At 41.2% G+C, this 18,803-nt stretch overlaps 1 protein-coding gene across 1 annotated transcript in view; it reads left to right on the top strand.

Moving 5' to 3' along the window:
- Window positions 1–11,563: 11,563 nt before the first annotated feature.
- Window positions 11,564–18,803, top strand: part of Pdxdc1 (pyridoxal dependent decarboxylase domain containing 1) — a 57,216-nt gene continuing 49,976 nt past the window's right edge. Inside the window, exon 1 of the mRNA XM_012517646.2 lies at window positions 11,564–12,275. Within this exon, the coding sequence (XP_012373100.2) occupies window positions 12,255–12,275 (21 nt within the window). The 5' untranslated portion in view covers window positions 11,564–12,254. The remainder of the gene's footprint in view (window positions 12,276–18,803) is intronic.

The raw sequence follows: 18,803 nt of genomic DNA on the forward strand, positions 1-18,803 counted from the left end.
AGTACATTGTGTCTCTCAATTATACCAGTCATCTGCAGCTGGTCAGGCATATAAAAGTATCATCTGATATCATTGTTTCTGGCCCAGTGTTTCACCTGAGCTCTTGTGAAATGAGTTTCCTGGTCAGATGCTATTCCTAGCAGCATCCCATGTGCAGTTGTCCACCACTGCAAAGCCTTAATGGCATTAGCCAGTGAGCAGAGGAAATGGAGAAGGCACAGCCTAGATGTGTGGCTGTCTTTATAGCAGTCAAAACATATCTATACACCTGCAAAAGAAGTAGGGGCCTGATTTAATCACTAGAGTGTGCATAATATAGTGCAATGCTGTGTGGTCACCCTCCTTTTCCAGGGGTCAAATGGGCATACTGGGGATACATCTTTACTGTAGCCTGATTTAGCAGGAGCCATCCCCAGGTACAACTGCTATGCTATATCTTCTATGGTATGGGGTCCTGTGTCCGAGTTTATCATGGAGCCAAAGCACCACTGCACCTTGTCAAGTCATCTGTTAAATCGTTCCTTGCCAAGAGGAGGGGCTTATGTCCCAAAACACAGAACACTACAAGGTTAGTTTGGCCATGCTCCTATAAGTCTGCCCATGAGTCAGCACCCCATAAGAGTCAATGAGGGGGCTGGGGGAATAGCTCAGTAGAATAAGCACTTTCCTGTCAAGTGCAAGGTCCTGACTTCAATCCCTGGTTTCACCAAAAATAAATAAATAAATAAATAAATAAATAAATAAATAAAATCAATAAACCAAAAAAGTCAATGCCCTACCTGTACACCCTGGGGCATTCAAACTTATAACCAGAGCATCAGCCCTCAAAATATGGCCCAGTTGTCCATGAAGACATGTGGGGCCCTTCTTCATGCATTACTGTTATGGTTTGTGTCTAATTGCTCCCCCAAAGCCTCATGCAGTCATGGAGCAGACTTCTAGAGTTTGTGATTAATTCATGATCCAATGCTGTTTATGGGTGTGAGTGTAGCCTGAATGCAATATAAGGAAGGGCAAGAGGCTTGCCTGCACTGTTGCCTCTGCGCCTCCCTTTTTGCTCTTGTTGTTTTGCTGTTTCCTGCTGTCATTAACTGCTGCCTTTGGCCATGTGCCACTCTGCCTTAGAGCTAGCCAAGTGTGGCCTGAAAACTCCACAAACTGTGAGCTAAATAACCCTTTCCTTCCTTAATTTTATGTCAGGTATTTTGCCCCAGCAATAAGAGAAAAGTAACCGAGGCAGTTACAAATAGCCACACTGCTGGCAACTCTACCCATTAACTAAATGTGCCTATTTTGGTTTCAAACCAGAGGATTTCTATACTAAGGCTGGACAGTGACTGCTGTCCCTGGTGGGGCTGTGCCATGGGTAGACTCATTAACATATCAGGTGTTAGCTGGAGGGCCTTCTTCTTCCTCTGCCCAGAGGCTAAGTGTCATGAGCTGTAGCCTGTCATCATGAGTGTTTCCTGCGCTGTTGTGCAGGTCCCCAAACTGTTACCAATTTGGCTAACAATGGGCTAGCAAAGATGCTGCAAATATGTGCCCCAATGCATGAGGGTGGGAGTTGGGGCCACTCTACTCCTGCATAGAACATCCATGTATGGACGCAGACTTATATAGGGCATTTGGTCTGTATTTCTACTGCCCTGTAAACCCCTCACAGGCATGTAAAGCAACATACACTGCTGCCAATTGTTTCTCAATAAGGAAAGACTGCCTTTTGGTTCCTTTCCTTTACTGTGATCAAAATTGGGTAGGATACTTCCACTTCCCTTGTTTTTTTGTTTGTTTGTTTGTTTGTTTGTTTTTGTTTGTTTGTTTGTTTTGTTTTGTTTTGTTTTTTTGCGGAACCGGGGATTGAACTCAGGCCCTTGCGCTTGCCAGGGAAGCGCTTATGCCACTGAGCCAACTCCCTGGCCCATTCCCTTGGTTTTTTTCCGTAGGCCTCAGCCAAACCCATCAGAGTTAGGATAAATATTAGGGTAGGATCAACTACCTTGAGGGCCTGTTCCTGTGTAACTGCCCTCTTTCTTTAAGTTCTGAAAAGCAGTTTCTGCTGTATCTTTCCAGTCCCATGTCACATGCTTTCTGATCATTTGCTGTAAGAAGCGCAGAGCAGCATCCAGTTGCAGTATAAACGTCTGCTAGAAACCTAGAAGCCCACATATGCCTGTAATCAGCATTCTGTTGTGGGCCTGCAGTATGCCTGATCTTATTGATTATGGCACTGGTAACTATTTTAATTTTATCTGACCAGAAAATAGCCAAGAATTTGACAGACAAACCAGATCTCTGACCCTTGTCTTTGTTCATGACCCACCCCCAGGCCAGCAAAGCATCTTTCAGACTGTGCATGCTGACTTTTAAATCTGCAAGGTAATCAGAGGTTAACATAACATCATCAATATAATGAAACAGTGACACAGAGTGTGGCTTGGGCTAGGTGGCCAAGTCCTGGGCCACTAGGCTTTGATACAAAATCGGGCAATGCAAATAACCTAGTGGCAACACCTGGAAGGTCCACTGCTTACCCTACCAGATGAAGGCTAATTGGTCTTGACTCTCAGGCATGATAGCAATGGAGAAGTTGGCACTGGCCAAACCCACAACATAATGGTATTAACCCAGCATCAAGATGAGATGATCCATCAAGTCAGCAATACTAGGCACTGCCACATGCAATGGAGAAGTCACTTATTTTAGTTCCTGGTAATCCATGGTCATTTGCCATGTCATGGGGTCATACTGGGGAACTGAAAGGGCTACGTGTAGGGTGTATCACTTTTCCTTCTTCCAATTTCAAAATAGTTTCTCCTATTTCCTCACGGCTTCCAGGCAGTTGATAATGTTTCATGCACATAACCCTTGTACCCTGCAGGAGTCAGCGGTGCGTGATATAAACTTTTAAAATGTATTTGGTACAGGGTCTTACTACACAGCTTGGACTCCTAGAGATCCTCCTGTTTTCAGCTTCCCCATCACTGGGATTACAGGATATAGCCCACCATGCCCAATCTCAGTGGCTGGTTCAGTGTGCCCAGTGGCGGGGCCAGTGCAACATGTGGTGAAAAGGATAGAACCCTAGTCCCTGCACTTGCCTAAGCAGGCACTTAGTCTGCTGAGCTATTTCACTGGCACTGATTTGAAAGTAGAATTCACTGTGTGGTGTCAAGCTGAACACTCTCAATGTGTCCACCTCTGAGATTTACTCAACAACCAGGGAAATGCAGACTTCACAAGGGGCATGGAGCCAAATGCTTGTTACTCAATATCACCTGGGCTCTCTGGACTGTGATGTACTAACCTCCATACTCTTCTATACATGTAGTAGGCCCAGATTTCAGTTGCCATAAGTTAGCATTGACTTGGCTCCAGTATCTAAACAACACTAGTACATGCTGTATATTCCTGGAGGACCAATAAATAGTCATTTCCATAGGTGGCCTCCAGTTCCCCAGGATCCTTACCAACTGAGTGCCTCAGCCTGCATCCTAATCTGGTCAGAGTTACTTCCTTCTGTTTCACTGGGGCTGCTTTTACCTTTGGGTACACTGCTTATTGTGTATATCGCTGCTTAGGATGCCACTGCCATCACAGACAATAACTCGTCCAAGGGCACTTGTCTATCTACTCTGTGGCTAATTATAGCTGATTATAGACTGAAACCTCCACTCTGTGGCTAAGCTAGCATCCAGCATTATGATTTGTGTCTAGGTTGTGTCCTCAAAGTCTCATGGAGTCATTGGAGCAGGCTTCTAGTTTGTGAATAATCTAATGCTGGGATTATGGGTGTGTTACACCCATGGATAGCCTGAATGGAATATAAGGCAGCGAGAGAGGCTTGCTTGCTTCCTATGCCACTGTTGCTGCTGTTCCCGACTTTTTGCTCTTGTTGTTTTGCTGTTTTCCACTGCCATGAACAGCTGTCCTCTGCCGTGTTCCACTCTACAATGGAGCCAGCTGATTATAGACTGAAACCTCCACAAACTGTGAGCTAAAGAAACCTCAGCTTCCTTAATTTTGAGTTTTGGGTATTTTGACCTAGAAATGAGAGAAAAGTAACCAATTCAGACAGCAAACTCGTCTGTCCAAATTTGGCACTGGCTGACCAACAGTGGCCCTGCTGCCTGTCCATGGCCAGGAGAGGCAGGGTGCTGGCTCAGCACAGCCAGGGGCCACATGATTTTTGCTATTTGCCAGCACATTGCATGCCAGTGGTATGTGTAGGTCTCGCTTTATCTTGGTGCTTTACTTCCACATCTCCCAGCAGGGCTAAGGGTCCACAGCATCATGGATTGAGTGTTCTGTGAAGGAAGCTAGAACGGTTGCCACTGCCCTGAACATGCCAGCCAAGATCACATCCTTCATGTGTGCCATAAGCAGTTTGTCACCAGGGCTATGGCATTTCATAGCAAATCTCATTTGGTATATGCCCATCACTCTCAGCAAAGAGACTAAATCTAGATAGGTTGCCCATTTCATGACTTGCTCCAGCAAGTCCAAGGGTACTTGTCTATCTACTCTGTAGTAGAATTCACTCAAAGCAGGCAAGCTACTGCCACTAACTTGTTTATCAAAGTCTGGTTATTTGTCTGCAGGGGCTGTTCTTCATAAATCCTGCAGAACCCAGAGTGTGGAGGAGGTGTTGGCTATAATGGCTATTTGGGACATCTCCTGTGGGCTTAACTCCATGTTACCAGTTCCATTATCCCACAGCCACAGCAGCCATGTGGGCACTGTCTCACCCACCTTTTGCTTCAATTGTTTTTCCAGCTCTCACAATTCTGTGGCTGTGTAGGTTGTGCATTTTTTGTGCTGGGTAGAAGTAGGCAATCCTCTTGGTCCTTCTCCTTGGGTTAGGCATTCCTCTACCTCTACTTTTGGGGGAATAGCAGGCCTTGTGTGTATAAAGCAGGATACCCTTCTGGGAAATCTCCCCCTAGAGGTGAGGACTTTACACTTTTGGAGATGCTTCAGCAGGCTGTACTGTCTGTGCCTCTCAACATGACATGCACAGCAGCCAGGCATTGCTCTGGGTCCTCACCAATCCATTGAAGCTGATCTACTTGCTGGATAAGGACTTCCACTTCTTGCTCCATGTGGTGGAAAAGGGTAAAGAAAAACCAAGCCATCCATCCTGCTGATTCACAGTTGGAAGGAGTGATTTGTCTATCATTTTAAGGCTTCCAAAGCCTCCTTGGATTCTAGATGGCCTAAAGGGCAGTAGATAATCAGGGCAAGGCTGGGGAGGGGGTGCATCCTGGCAATCCCCTGGGGCTCTTTCTTGCCATCCACTGCTGTTTCCAAAGCTACTGGGGAGGAGACACTCACTTCATCCTGTCAACTATGTCAGTTGTTGAAGCTGGGGACCTGAAGTGGTATTTGTGCAGGTGAGACCCCTAGGGAAACGAATGTGCGTGGGGCAGACATCAGTTCAAAAGGCAGGCAGCAGCAAGAAAGAGAAGTTGTGTCTGTATTGTTTCTTTGTTGTTGTTGTTGTTGTTGTTGTTGTTGTTGTTGTTGTTTTGCTCTAAATGCCCTAAGGGGTGGTTTGGCTGGCTGGAGTGTTGTGGGGATCGAACTACAGCACCCTGAGCCTGACAGGTTTGTGGAAGCAGCCACTTAAACAACTGAGCTAAGGCCAGGCCCCCTTGTTTCTTACATATGCCATTATCACCTATTTATGTTCTTGTATGCACACCTATGGTTATCTAATGCCCAGTCATGGTTATAGAAGCTTGACCTTCTCTGTGCTTATTCTGGACAGCAAGTCCAGGCCCTTACATGTCCTCAGAGGACTTTGGAGCTACAGCGTCCCCCACCCCCAGACCTCTTCCCTCCTGTAGAAGTGACATTTATATTAAGGGAGGGGAGGCAATAGTATTATTCAAAATTGTGGTAAGTACACTAAAGGAAATATATAGGTGCCTGTAAGCACTTACATTTCTCAAAGAAAATGATGCTTAAAAACTTCTACAAGTTATAAAAAAGGAAAAGAATGATATAGGAAAAAAAATAGCTGCCAATGTGTTAGGCATCAAATGCTGAGTTCATGGTCTCAAAACATCAAGGAATGAAGCTGTGAACCAAAGAAGGAAGAGAGCTTTATTTGATATAAGTAGAAGAATAGTTTGTGGATTTCCAGAAGTGGTCCTGAATGGATCTCCACTGAGGTCCTCTGTTAGGGATACTTTGTGTAGAAAAATCACAATAGGGGTACAACAGGGATCAGACTATAATCAATCTATAGGATTATAAACATAACCATTTAGTTAATATTGATCTAATATTTAGTTAATAGGGAAATGAGCCTCATAGAAAGGGTACAGGGAAGGATCAAAGAAATTCTCAGAGGGAGGAGTATAAGTCTAGATGTGTATAAGTCGCTCACCTGTGTATTTCATGCTTAGCTGGACCTATTGGATAAGGTGATACGAATTATAGTATAATCTCAAATTGCTGTTTGTCTCCAGAGAAACACGCAGGGTTGTTATTGCTTTTCCATCCTGAGGGTTGGCTCTCTTTTGATTCACCTCTTGGCACAATTCTGATGTCTTTATTTTTTTCGTGCAGAAATCCTTGAGGGCCCAATCTCTCTCCAACTAGGTATTCATTTCTATCTAACTTAGCTGTAGTAAGACCCGTCTCATCAAAGAAAACAGCTAGTCAAGAAGGCTCTTTCTTGCTATCCTGAAAGAAACGGGGAAAGCAACAGCCCAGGACAAAGAGGTAGAGAGGCCGTACTACATACGTGAAGGATGAATAGCTGAAGGTTTTGAAGCAGAGGATCTGCTTTCTGTCTTTTAACAGATGCTGCTACTTCTGTGTCAATGGTTTGGTTACAGAGACTGCCTAGACAAGGCCGCAGTCAAGGTAGTAGTGGTCACAGACACAATGATGCGGACAGTTCTGAGAGAGATTTAGGAGGTAAAAGGGGCAATACTGATTGGAGGGGTTCAGGAAGAGGAATGTGACAGGAAGGTGCCAAGATCTGGGCTTGAACAACTGGATAGGTGATGATATGTGTTCTTTCAAAGGACAAGGTATTTGAAATAAATGCCTAGTTTGGGGTAGAAAAGTATGAGCTCAACATAATTACTGCACATCTATTTATATAGATGGAACAGAAGTGTTAGAAGCAATAATTACCCCTAATACATATGATGCACTATAATTTTAAAAATCAACTTTATTGATGTAGCTACAGTAAAGTGCATCCATATCACATGCAATTGAATAAGTTTTGACAAACATATAAAGTTGTGCTAACTGTCACTACAGAGCATTTCTAGCTCCTCAGAAATGTGCTAGCACCCTTTATGTCAGTATCTCTCTAGGTCAGCATTGTAGTTTAGAAATTCACATATATGTAGCCATATATGCAGTATGTATATAGCATGAGACTAGCTTCTTTCACTATTATAATGTTCTTGAGATTGATCTATGGCAGGGTGCAGCAAACTATAGCCTAGAGACCCAATCTAGCTCACTATTGCTTATACAGAGACCTAAGAGCTAAAATGGTATATTTTCAAATACAAAAACCAGATTTTATGACATAATTATGACAGAAATGAAATGAAATTCAAAGCTTAGTGTCCATTAATAGAGCTTAATTAGAACACAGAAACATCTATTTGTTCACATGTTGTTTGTTTGTTTTCAAGTGACAGAATTAATATTTATAAGTGACTGGAAAGGTTAAAATATGTATATGCAAAGCCTACATAAAATATTTATAACATGACCCATAAACAAGTCTTCCCCCAAACCTGTGGGTTTTTTATACCAGTAATTTGTTGTTTGTATTGCTGTATAATATTCTATTCTGCTCTATTGCAGGAAGAGAGTAGTTTATTAATCTGTTGATGGAAATTTGGATTGTTTTCTAGTTAACTTTTATCATGTGGTATAATGATGTTTCTTATCATATTACACTTTTAAAAAACTTCTGGTCATGGCCCACTGAACTGACTTTACAACCTGTTGATAAGATGGCTCTCAGGGTGAAATACAGTGGCACAATGTTTATTGAAGTAATAGAGGATGAGACCTTGTAGCATAAGAAAAGGTCTCACTTGCTGAGTGCTAAGGAAATCCAACAATTAAATGTTGGGCAGAGGAAGAAGGAATCCCAAAAGATATCATGAAGCTGATAAGAGAGAACACCTAGTAGAGTTTGCTATTGTGGAGCAAGGAAAACCATGGTTTCAAAATGGAAGCTGTCATCTGGACTAAGTACTTCTGAGAAGTCAGGTTAGGTAGTTGGAGAACATTTTAGTGATATTCATTCCAGTGGGGCTGAAATGAGACTGAAATGAGTGGGTACTGTGGAAAAATTGAGACCCCAGTGTCAACTGGAAGGGGATGTGGACCGAGTCCATGAAAGGTGTTTGCTTGTTGGTCTCCTTTTGAGGTAAGCATCATAAAAGGGTTTAATTTTAACAAGCATTAAAAACACTGTATGGAGCCTGCCAAATAGCTCAGTGGATTAAAGCACCTTCTTAGGCAGACGCAGGGGCCAGGAGTTCAATACCCAGGCCTGCTGTGCTGGCCCTGCCCTCAGGGTGCACTGAGATGGCAATTGATAATGGGCATGGTGGTACACACCTGTAATCCCAGCACTCGGGAGGCTGTAAACAGGCGGATCACTATAAGTCCAATCTACGCAATGAGACCCTGCAGACCCTGCCCTAAAAACAAAAATAATAAAAAGAAAAAGAAAAACACTGTACATAAACATGACTACAATTTTACAGAATGAAAGTAAAACACCAAAAGGCTAAGTAATGTGCCCAAATAGCTTTCACTTATACAACTTTAAAACCTCAGAATTAGTTCGTATGGTGGTGCACACCTTTAATTCCAGTGCTTGGGAGGCTGAGGCAGGAGGCCCAGTTAAGGTCAGCCTGAGCTAGAAAGCAAGATCCTACCTTAGGAAAACAAAACAAAACAAAAAGAATGAACCAGATTTTAAAACCAACCAACCAAACAAACAAACAAAAAACTCTAGCTCTATTTGTACCTGCAATCTGAGCTCTTACCAGCAGGCTATGCTATTAACCACAAAAACCATAATCCAAGTTTTATATCTTTAAGTCTAAAGAGGAATTGTTCCAGAACACATATTTTCTTTTCTAGTTTATAAAAGATGTTATTGGAACAACTGTCAAAATCTGAATGAGATATATTAGATAGAACATAATATTGTATCAAATGTTAATTTATTATTTTATTTTTTAAATGTATTTAGTACAGGGTATACAGGGTCTCACGACACAGATTGGACTCCTAGTGTTTCTCCTGTTTTCAGCCTCCCAAGCACTGGGATTACAAGCATGTGCCACCACCGCAGTCTCCATCACACTCTCAGCATGCCCCAGCGGTGGGGCTTGCACTGTACATTACTGATCAAATCCTGGTCCCTGTCAGCCTAAACAAGGGCTTTAATCCGCTGAGATTATCAGCCCGGCCCTATTTTTTTTTTTTTTTAATACAAATAGGGAGCTGGGAATGTAACTCAGTGCGAAAGCTAAAGTTTCAATCCTAGAAATAAAAAACAAACAAACCCATCTTTTAAAAAAGGCAAATCTAAATCTAGTGTTTACAGATTCATGTTTGGGTAATAAAACTGCAAAACAACAAGGATGATTACCATAAAGGTCAAAAAGTGGTTAGTATTCTTGAGGGGGTGGTGTTTGGGAGGGATCCCTGAAAGGTTTATAGGCTGTTTAAGGGGGTTTCTTTCATAAGGTGCAGGGATAATAAGGTGTCAGTTTATAGTACTTCATTTCTTTTATGCCATCTTATTCACATTATCTTAACAAAAACAGAGGTTTTTACTTTGTTTTTCCCTTTACAGGCCCTTTTAGTGAATGTCTGTGTCACTAAGCAAGACAGGTTTCTTGAATTGCTATCAGGGATTGCAGATGTCTCTCAAATTGGTAATGATATTAAAAATTATTGAAATCTATTTCTTCTAAAAAAAGAAATCTATTTCTTCTAGGCAATTTACTCAAAAATTTTAATTTATAAGTCCAAAAATATAAAGACAAAAATATAAACACAAACAACAGACAAACATAAAGTAGAATATTGCTATTTCTTTTTCCTTGTCATCTAATTCTGATTTGCAAAAAGCCTTCATCTAAGTATTTTATAATGTAATGATTACATCTAGATCACCGTTCACATTGCTTTTTTTCTTGATTTCTGGGAATTTATCATTTTTTGCATTGGTATAACGAATAATTAGTAAATATATATATACATATATAGAGAGATTGATTTTAAAAGATAAAGACAATCAGCCCCTTTTACAATGTTGTAACTACTATTCAGATCAAAACAAAATCATGTTAATGTATCCAAAGGGAAAAATAATGTTTGCCTATTAACCAAGAAAGTTCTTTTAATAGCACATACAAACCATGACAGTGAAAATTAAACTTCTCCACAATTGGCGCCTTTTACTCTTGATTCTTCTAACATTTAGTGCCCATCACAGGGCTAGAATGAAGAATAGTGCATTACAATTTATGAGCATCACAGTCTGTTCATTCACAAACCAAATGCTTTTTATTGTTAGCTGTGGTGCTTGGGGTGGAACTAGCGGCCTTAAGCATGAAAAATTCTCTGCCACTCAGCTATAGTCTTTACCCCCTGCAGACTAACTTTAAAACAGCAAACTCTTATCTGTCCAGTATTTGTCTTGTAGAACCTATTTTGTGATGTGATTCACACATGCTGAGGTGTTCAGTGATGAAATGTATGAAAACATATATTGATAGATACTTGAATATAGACTGGGATAATACAAATATAAGAAAACGTTAATTGTAGAAGCTAAGTGGTGGGAAATGATTGTTTAGTGCACAAATCTCTCAGCTTTAAAAAACATGTTTGAATATTTCTTAACACTAGTTTTGCCTTAGGTCAGGAAAAATTTTCAGTACCTGGAAGATGTAACCCCATCATTCTTTCTGCTTGCAGAATTTTTGAGGACTAATTTCTAGTTTCCAAATAAACACAGGAGGTTTCTTTTGTTAAAAAAATTACCAGAATACAAAGTAGATATGTTAAAATATATAATTATTATGTTAAAAACTGTAGTACAGGCAGTTTTCAGCAGCGATTTGCATAAAACGGGGGAAAAGAATGTAAGATCATCTGTCTTCTATAAGGAAAGTGTTTTATTGATTGCAACTATGATAATGTTTATTTCTCATTTCAAACTGGGGAATATCCTGAACAAATGACGGCCTCTCATTTGTTGGTAACACATTAAGTCAAACCAGGCGAGGTGGCGCAGCACTATGGGAGGCTCCCGAATTCAAGCCCAGGTTCAAGGAAAGGGGGTGTGGAGTAGGATGTAGCTTAATGCAAAGGGCCTCGGTTTAATTCTATGCTAAGAAAAAAAAAAATCCCCATTAAATCAAATAGCAGGCGTACGTGCAGCGAGGTTTGTCTGAGTATGAATCCTACCCAGCCCCTGCACGGCGAGCTGGGGGTAACGACCTCTACTTCAGTGGGCTGCTGTACTACAAAACAGAAGAGCAACAGCAACGCATTGTATCATTATCCCTCGTCTGACAAGCCATCATTGTGACATGAAGGCGGAGGCTGGATCAGCTGTCTCAAAACCTTTCTCATCTAGAGTTCGCCTTGAAATCCAAGACAAACACTGTCCATTACCTTCCGAAACCGTAGCCACCTAATCACCCTAGCCCCCAAACTGTGGAATACCCCGGATGCCGTCAAGCCTGCGCAAGCGCGCAGGCGCTCAAGCGCTCGTTCAACCCACCCCACTGAGGTAAATGGCCTGTTCCATTCTTCAGAGGTGCTGACAGTAGGAGGAACTGCAAGCTGGGGCCCCAAAGTGCAGATGTATCACTAGTGTTTCCAGCCTTTCACTCCATGGATGATAATTTGTGAGTTTTGTGTCATTACGTCAGTGATTTCGACAGGTGTCTTGAAAAAGTGAGTTTGGAACAGTTTCACCATCTATCTTTTCCCCCCTCACCGGGGCGCATTAGGGCTGGCCCACTGATGGCCAAGTACGGAAGCCTAGAGGTCCTCGTTCACTCAGAAGAGACCAACTTCGGCCCGCCTCGCCTAGCCGGTCCCGGCAGCTCCTCCTCCTCTCCGCCCGGCGGGCTGCGGGACGTCAGCGCTGCCAGCGTGGAAACAGCTGTCTGGCGCGGGAGGCGGAAGTAGCGCCGGGCCACCACCGGACGCCGCTGACCGCTTCAGCCATGGAGGCGTCACTGGAGAAGGTCTGTAGGGCGGGTAGGGGATGGAGCTGCAATCCGGCTCCAGCCTCCAGGGTAGCTGTTCCTCTTCGAGCTGCCATTGTGATCCAGGGAGGGGGTCGGGGCTAACGGGCCCGCCGGAGGAGGCCTGGTCGCCTCTAGGGTTCTGGTGGCTGAGACACGCTGAGCGGGTTTCTTTCGGGACCGCCCTTGGACTCTGCGGAGGTTCCACGAGCGGCCAGGCCCCTTTACAAGATAGGAGCTGTCAGTCTGGGCCCTAGCAAGACCTGGAAAGAATCCCCAGTTATTATATATTTATTTATAATTGGTATTCGCACCTAGGACCTTTCAGTTGCCAGACAGGCGCCGTACCACTGAGCTATATCCCCGACCTCTCCCCAGTTATTTCGGGAAGAGCTGCAAAACTGTAGGTCTTTTCTGCGGTTTCCACATGAGCAATTACTAAAGCAGTGGCTTTCCAACTTGAGTGTGCATAGGAATCATCTGGAGCCCTTCGTAAATATACAGATTTTTCATCCCTTTTGTAATGTGTGCCTGAGGGGGGGGGGCGGGACTCGCTCCTGCATTTTAACAAGTTCCCCCATGTGATTCTGATGCTGTAACTAAAAGGGTGAGTTCTGTGTAGAGTGTGAATTAAATTTCGGGTATTGAAGTTGTTCCACGTGTTCTTGACTGACCCTTTCTGGAGATCAGGAGAGACCTTGACATCAGCCTCCAAATCCGCCGGAACCAGCGTGATGTACTTGGCCCACTGCTCATACAAATGAAATGGGTTCTAAATGTCCCTGATTTAGGGTTTGTAAATGAGAACAGGTGCTTGGGCTTCTTTATGGATTCCTGCATTCTGTGCCTAACCTCTGACCTCTTTGAGCTCTCTTGTCTCTCCCTGTTTGGGATTCTCCTTGTCTAGGTCTATGCAGACCCTGTTTTTCCTACATGTTCAGGAATAGTGGTAATGTTTAAGATTCATCTTAATTTTGGCCTGGTAGAAATAACATTTAGGTTTTTTTCAAAGCAGCAGCTGCTGTAGGTTTGCTTACTTGACACTGGAAAGTTGAAAGCAGTAATCGTAGAAGTTGAGCAAAATCTCATCATGTGCAAACAATGGTAATTCTGGGTGGAAGACAGGAAAAGAAAAAAAAAATATATCTTTTCATGAGTCTTCTGATTAGCAGCACAGTGCCCACCTTTTTGGTACTTTCAGTTTCATTTGAGATGAGTGGCCCTCAACCACGGAAAAATTTTGTTTCTCAGGATAGTTAGCAACATGTGGAGGTAATTTAGATTCAGAGGTGCAGAGTTACTGCTGATAACTGGTAAGAAGAGGCCAAAGATGCTGCTAAACAGCATCTATTGCACGAGACAGCCACCCACACATTATCTGGCACAAGAATGTCACTGATGCTGAGAAACCTGGTCAGGATCCTGTGTGTAACACCAGTAGTTGAATAGAACATGTCGCTGAAGATACCCCTTCTGTGTTTGCAATTTCATATGAAGGTAGGGTGGGGTATATGTCATTCAATTAGAAAGCTAAAAGGAATCTGGGTGATCTTTTCTCCAAGAATAACTCTTTATGGGCAAATCTGCAAAACCAAGTTGGTTGGAATCTCATTATAAATATTTGTTTTCTGATATTTGATTAGTAGAGTATAGTGGTTGCTTCCTAAATGTTAATTGATGATAAAAGATCTTAAATTCTCTAAAAGATTTTTAGAGGTACTGAAACTGCAGGGTTGGAGCATTCACAAAAATTGCAGTGTACTTTTAGGAATTGAGAACATTCAGGCTGGAAATTACTACCTTAGGTCAACATGAAAACTCTGATATAAATGTTTTATGACTAGAATTGTATTTTACCTCTGTATTCCATGAAGTAATGGAGAAACTGGGCAGAAGAAAGCATTGTCATCAGATGAATTTTGATGACCTTGTGTCCTTAAAAATAGTTTGAATCAAAGTGAAACACTGTGTTCATTATTCCAGTTTCTTGGAGGAATGGGCTGTTCTGAGTTGAATTGTACATTGCTTATACACATTTGAAAGGTACTTGAGCAGTTTTGAATTTAAACTGACTATGCATAATTTATAAAGCTGCAGTGACCACAATGTTATTTGATATTTATCCTCTAAAATTTCAAGTAACATCTCTCACTTTTAAGATGTTCTTTGCTATCATCATTTAATAGAATCAATCCCAACATTTCCTTTAGTCTAAATGTAATTCTGTACAGTATTTTTCTTTAGTTAATACGTAAATATGCACACTGCATGGGCAGAGTCACTTTTATTGTGATTTGCTTTTCTTTCACAATAATCTCAATTCTGTTGTATTTGACACTAGATAGGTTAACTGGAAGGACAGGGAATTCAAACTAGAACTGGAGGAAAAGGATGGGGACCTGTAGGCTAATCTCACAGGGTTTACTTATATTGATTTATTCAAGTAAAAAATATGCCACAGGGAAATTAGTCTGATAATGATGATGTTCTTAATAAATTATCCATCACATATACACCTATACTTTTTAGTGACAATTTGCTGATTTAAACCTTTTTTCCTGTTGCTTAAAAACTTCTTCCTGTGTGTTATGTTTAGATAAAGTGTACTGCAGTTTGTTTTGTGTTGAATTCCATCCTTCAGCACATATGGAACACAGTTTCTCAACTTCAGTATTCTTGACATTTTGGGCTAATTTTCTGATGTAGGTCAATGGCGTGTGCATTGCAGCATGTTTAGCAGCACCCAACTGCCCATCTGCTAGATGTTAATATTATCCTCTTCCCTCAGTTGTGACATGAAACGACTCCAGGTGAAGGCAGCTGTGCCCTAGTGGATAGGAGAAACTGCTTCAGGTTGAAAATTACTAACTTATAGAATCTGGAGTTACCAGCTTGAATATAGATTAAATAAAGTTTAACTTTTATTTTCTAAATTATACTAACCACATTACAATAACTAGGTGTTTAACAGCCATATCTATATATACAAAGAGCCCACTACTAAAAATGTATGGCTTTGGTGATTCTCAGTCTGTTCAGCATTGCAGGATAGTCAGCAGAGCTATTGGTGATCCCTATTGCTGTGTGTACTCTGTTATAGCTCCAGATTTTATAGGTGTGTGCATTGCATTATAGGTAGGAGTTGCTTCACTTTAGTGTTGTTAGTCTCCACATAAAGCAGAGAATTTATCAGGGCCAAGGATTGAACTCAGGGTCATTGATGCTAGGTAAGCTGTCTGGCCCAGAGCCCCTTTACCCCCAGCCCTGACACCCTACCCCCTGGTTGTCAGAAACCTGTTTTGATTTACACTTTATTACTTGCAAGTCAGCTATGGGTCAAATCTCAGTGCTGATGGGTACAGAAGTTGAGTAAGATGTGGTTATGTTCCAGTAAGGAGCATAATTTTTAGACAAATGCTTGTTCAGTGAAGGAGTAAAAAGTATAGGAACTGAGAAACAAGCTGGGTATACAGCTTGTGACCAGGAATGATTTTGTGAAAGATATTTTTTTAGATGGCATATTTAGTTCAAAATTATGGTTTTTCTAGAGCTGTAGTTATAAATGCAGATTTTATTTTATAATTTGCCTCAGTGTTGGCAGTCTGTAAATTGAGATCAGAACCCCATTTCATCCTTTAAATTTAAATTAGATATAAAAAAGAACAAGTCTTCTAGTCACATTGAAAATATCAAAAATACGTTTTAGGGCTTTGATTTATTTAGCTGAGATTAAACTCATTCTCTTTAATCAGAATTTACTGGAATTATTACAGTAGGTTTTTTGGTTGGTTTGTTTGTTTTTGCTTCACTATACATGTTAAGTATTAAGCTACCTTATAGATAGTACTTGAGAGCTATCTATGGGCATATCTATGAAAAAGCATTCTAAGTTACAGATGACTAAGACAGGAGTAAACTAACTTCCTTTTCTTTTTGTGGTACTGAGGATTTAACCCAAGGTCATCTCATTGGTATACATCCCTAACCCTTTAATTTTTTTTTTTTTTTTTTTAAATTTTGTGGCACTGTCACCCTAAATTGCTAGGTTGCCCAGGCCTATCTCAAACTTGTGATCTTCTTGCCTCAGTCTCCCAGTGTGCCGAAATTACAGGTGTGCACTACCACATCTGGCAAGAAATGCACTTTTCATATAGTAGTTTTCTACTACAGAAAGACAAAAACAGCAAAATTAAGCCTTCATTTTGAAGTTCCTGGCTATGTACATTACAAGCAATACATATTGGCAGTTTCACGCAGTTCAACTCTAAAGGTCTGAAGATACACACAGGCTTCAGGAATTTTTTTTCCCCCCCTCAGAATTCATCTCCATGTTTCTAGGATAAGTCTGCCAGTTGAGCATGGTAGTACATGCCTGTAACCAGCACTGTGGAAGGCTAAGGCAGGAGGATAACAAGCTCAAGCCTGGCATAGGCAAATTAACAAGATCTAGTGTCAAAATAAAAGGCTGGGAACACAGCTTAGTGTGAATGCCCTGGGTCAGTTCCTGGTACCATGACAGAAAAAAATAAAAGATGGGGGGCGGTGCTGACAGCATTAATATTATATAATCTCACTGCAATTTTTGGAAATTTGACAAAAATATATCTTTTTTTTTTTTTTTTTTTTTTCATGGTAATGGGAATGGAAGCTCAGACCTTGAGTATACCACGTAAAGAATAATAGCTTGATTTGACCACCACCTGACAAGGCATACATAGGTACCTTTCAAAAAAGTTAATCTCAGTGAAAGAGTTACTATATCTAGTTAGTACAGCATGTTTCTCTTTAAGTAGTTTTCTTTTCCTCCTTGAATAAGTATGTGACTGCAGTTAAGCAAGTAAGATTTTAAGAAATAAAGCTGACATGTATTTTCCTCTCTGCAGTCATTTGAAGGCACTTACTCATGGTTTGTCTAAGTGAATGGACTCTAGAAGCAGTGAGCCATAGGAATATTTTCTTATGAAACTTAGACTTGGAGCTCTAGCATTTCCAACATGTGTCTCAGAAGTGATTTGGTTGTGGTTTTCCTCCCTCCACATGTTGCTGTGACTGAGTTTTGATATTTGATATTAGTACTTTTGTTTCTTCATCATTTCCTTTTTTTTTTTTTTTTTTTTTGTGGTACCAGGGATCAAACTTGGGACCTTGTGCTTGCTAGGCAGGTGCTTATGCTGCTGAGCTATCTCCCTGGCCTATCTACAGAATTTTTTATCACTGTATTTTTTTTCTTTTTTGTTTTCTTTCCTATTTTTTTCTGTCACTTGAAGAATTTGTAAGATCATATTTAATTATGGCACAAACTAGCATTTAATACACCAGAGTCTCTGTCCTGTAGGAGCAGCTATTTTCTTCTTAATCTTCATTCAGTGGCTCTAGAGCCTCCTACCTCAAGTATGAATATTCCTCCCCTTCAAAAAATATTTACTGAAGCTACAATAGTATATACTTTTTTTGAGTGGTCTGGGTATTGAACACAGGACCTTGAGCATGCAAAGCAGGCCTGCTACTACTGAGCTATATGTCTCCAGCCTGTGTACTTCTGTTTTGAATTATTGTTAGATTGGGGTGAGGGGCCCTTGATATTGAACCTAGATCCCTATGCATACCAGATAAACACTACCCTAGCCCAAAATCTGTATTTCTCAAGAGGCAGTTATGCACATTATATTTTTGTATACAACCTATATCATTTACTTATATTTTCTTTTAAATTGATTTTTAAGGCATTTTGCTCACCTTTTTGTTTAAATTAAGAGGACTTAAGGGCCAGCCAGATAGCTCAGCGGACTAAAGCGCCTGCTTAGGCGGAGTGTAGTGGCTGGGGTTTGATCCCTGGTATGCTGTGCCGGCCTCACCCCTTGGATGGCAATTGAGACTGGGCGTGGTGACACGGGCCTGTGCTGAAAACAGGAGAATCATTACGAGTCTGATCTATGTAATGAGATCCTGTAGCTCCTGCAGACCCTATATCAAATATATATGATTTACATAAAACAAAATACTCATTTTTAAATAGATGTTTTATATTTTCAAAATATAACTACCAGCTTGATCAAGATAGCAAGCATTTTGTGGAGCATTTCTATTTCCCTAAAAAGTTCTATTTCCACTGTATATTTTTTTTCTTAATGTTTTCCACTACTATCCATTAGCTTTGTCTACCCGCTCACCAACCACCCTTTTGTTGTCATTAACTTCGATTTGTGCTAGTTACATTCTAAATTCAAGAATTTGAGGTTTTATGTTTTTTCCAATTCGTAAAAGTAAATGTATACTTTAAAAAAAGTCACACTTGGGTAAACTGGTTTAACTAAGAAAGTATTTACAAGGGCTGGCCAAATAGCTCAGCTGAGTAAAGCACCCTGGACCTTCCATGCTGGCCCTGCTCCGCAGGTGCTCTGAGAAGGCAACTGAGATTGGGCGTGGTGGTGCACACCTGTAATCCCAGCACTTGGGAGGCTGTAAACAGGTGGATCACTATGAGTCTGGTCTAGTAGTGAGACCCTGAACACACTGTAGACCCTTCCC

The sequence above is a fragment of the Octodon degus genome, unplaced genomic scaffold, assembly GCF_000260255.1.
Source record: "Octodon degus isolate 3935 unplaced genomic scaffold, OctDeg1.0 scaffold00200, whole genome shotgun sequence".
NCBI lineage: Eukaryota > Metazoa > Chordata > Mammalia > Rodentia > Octodontidae > Octodon > Octodon degus.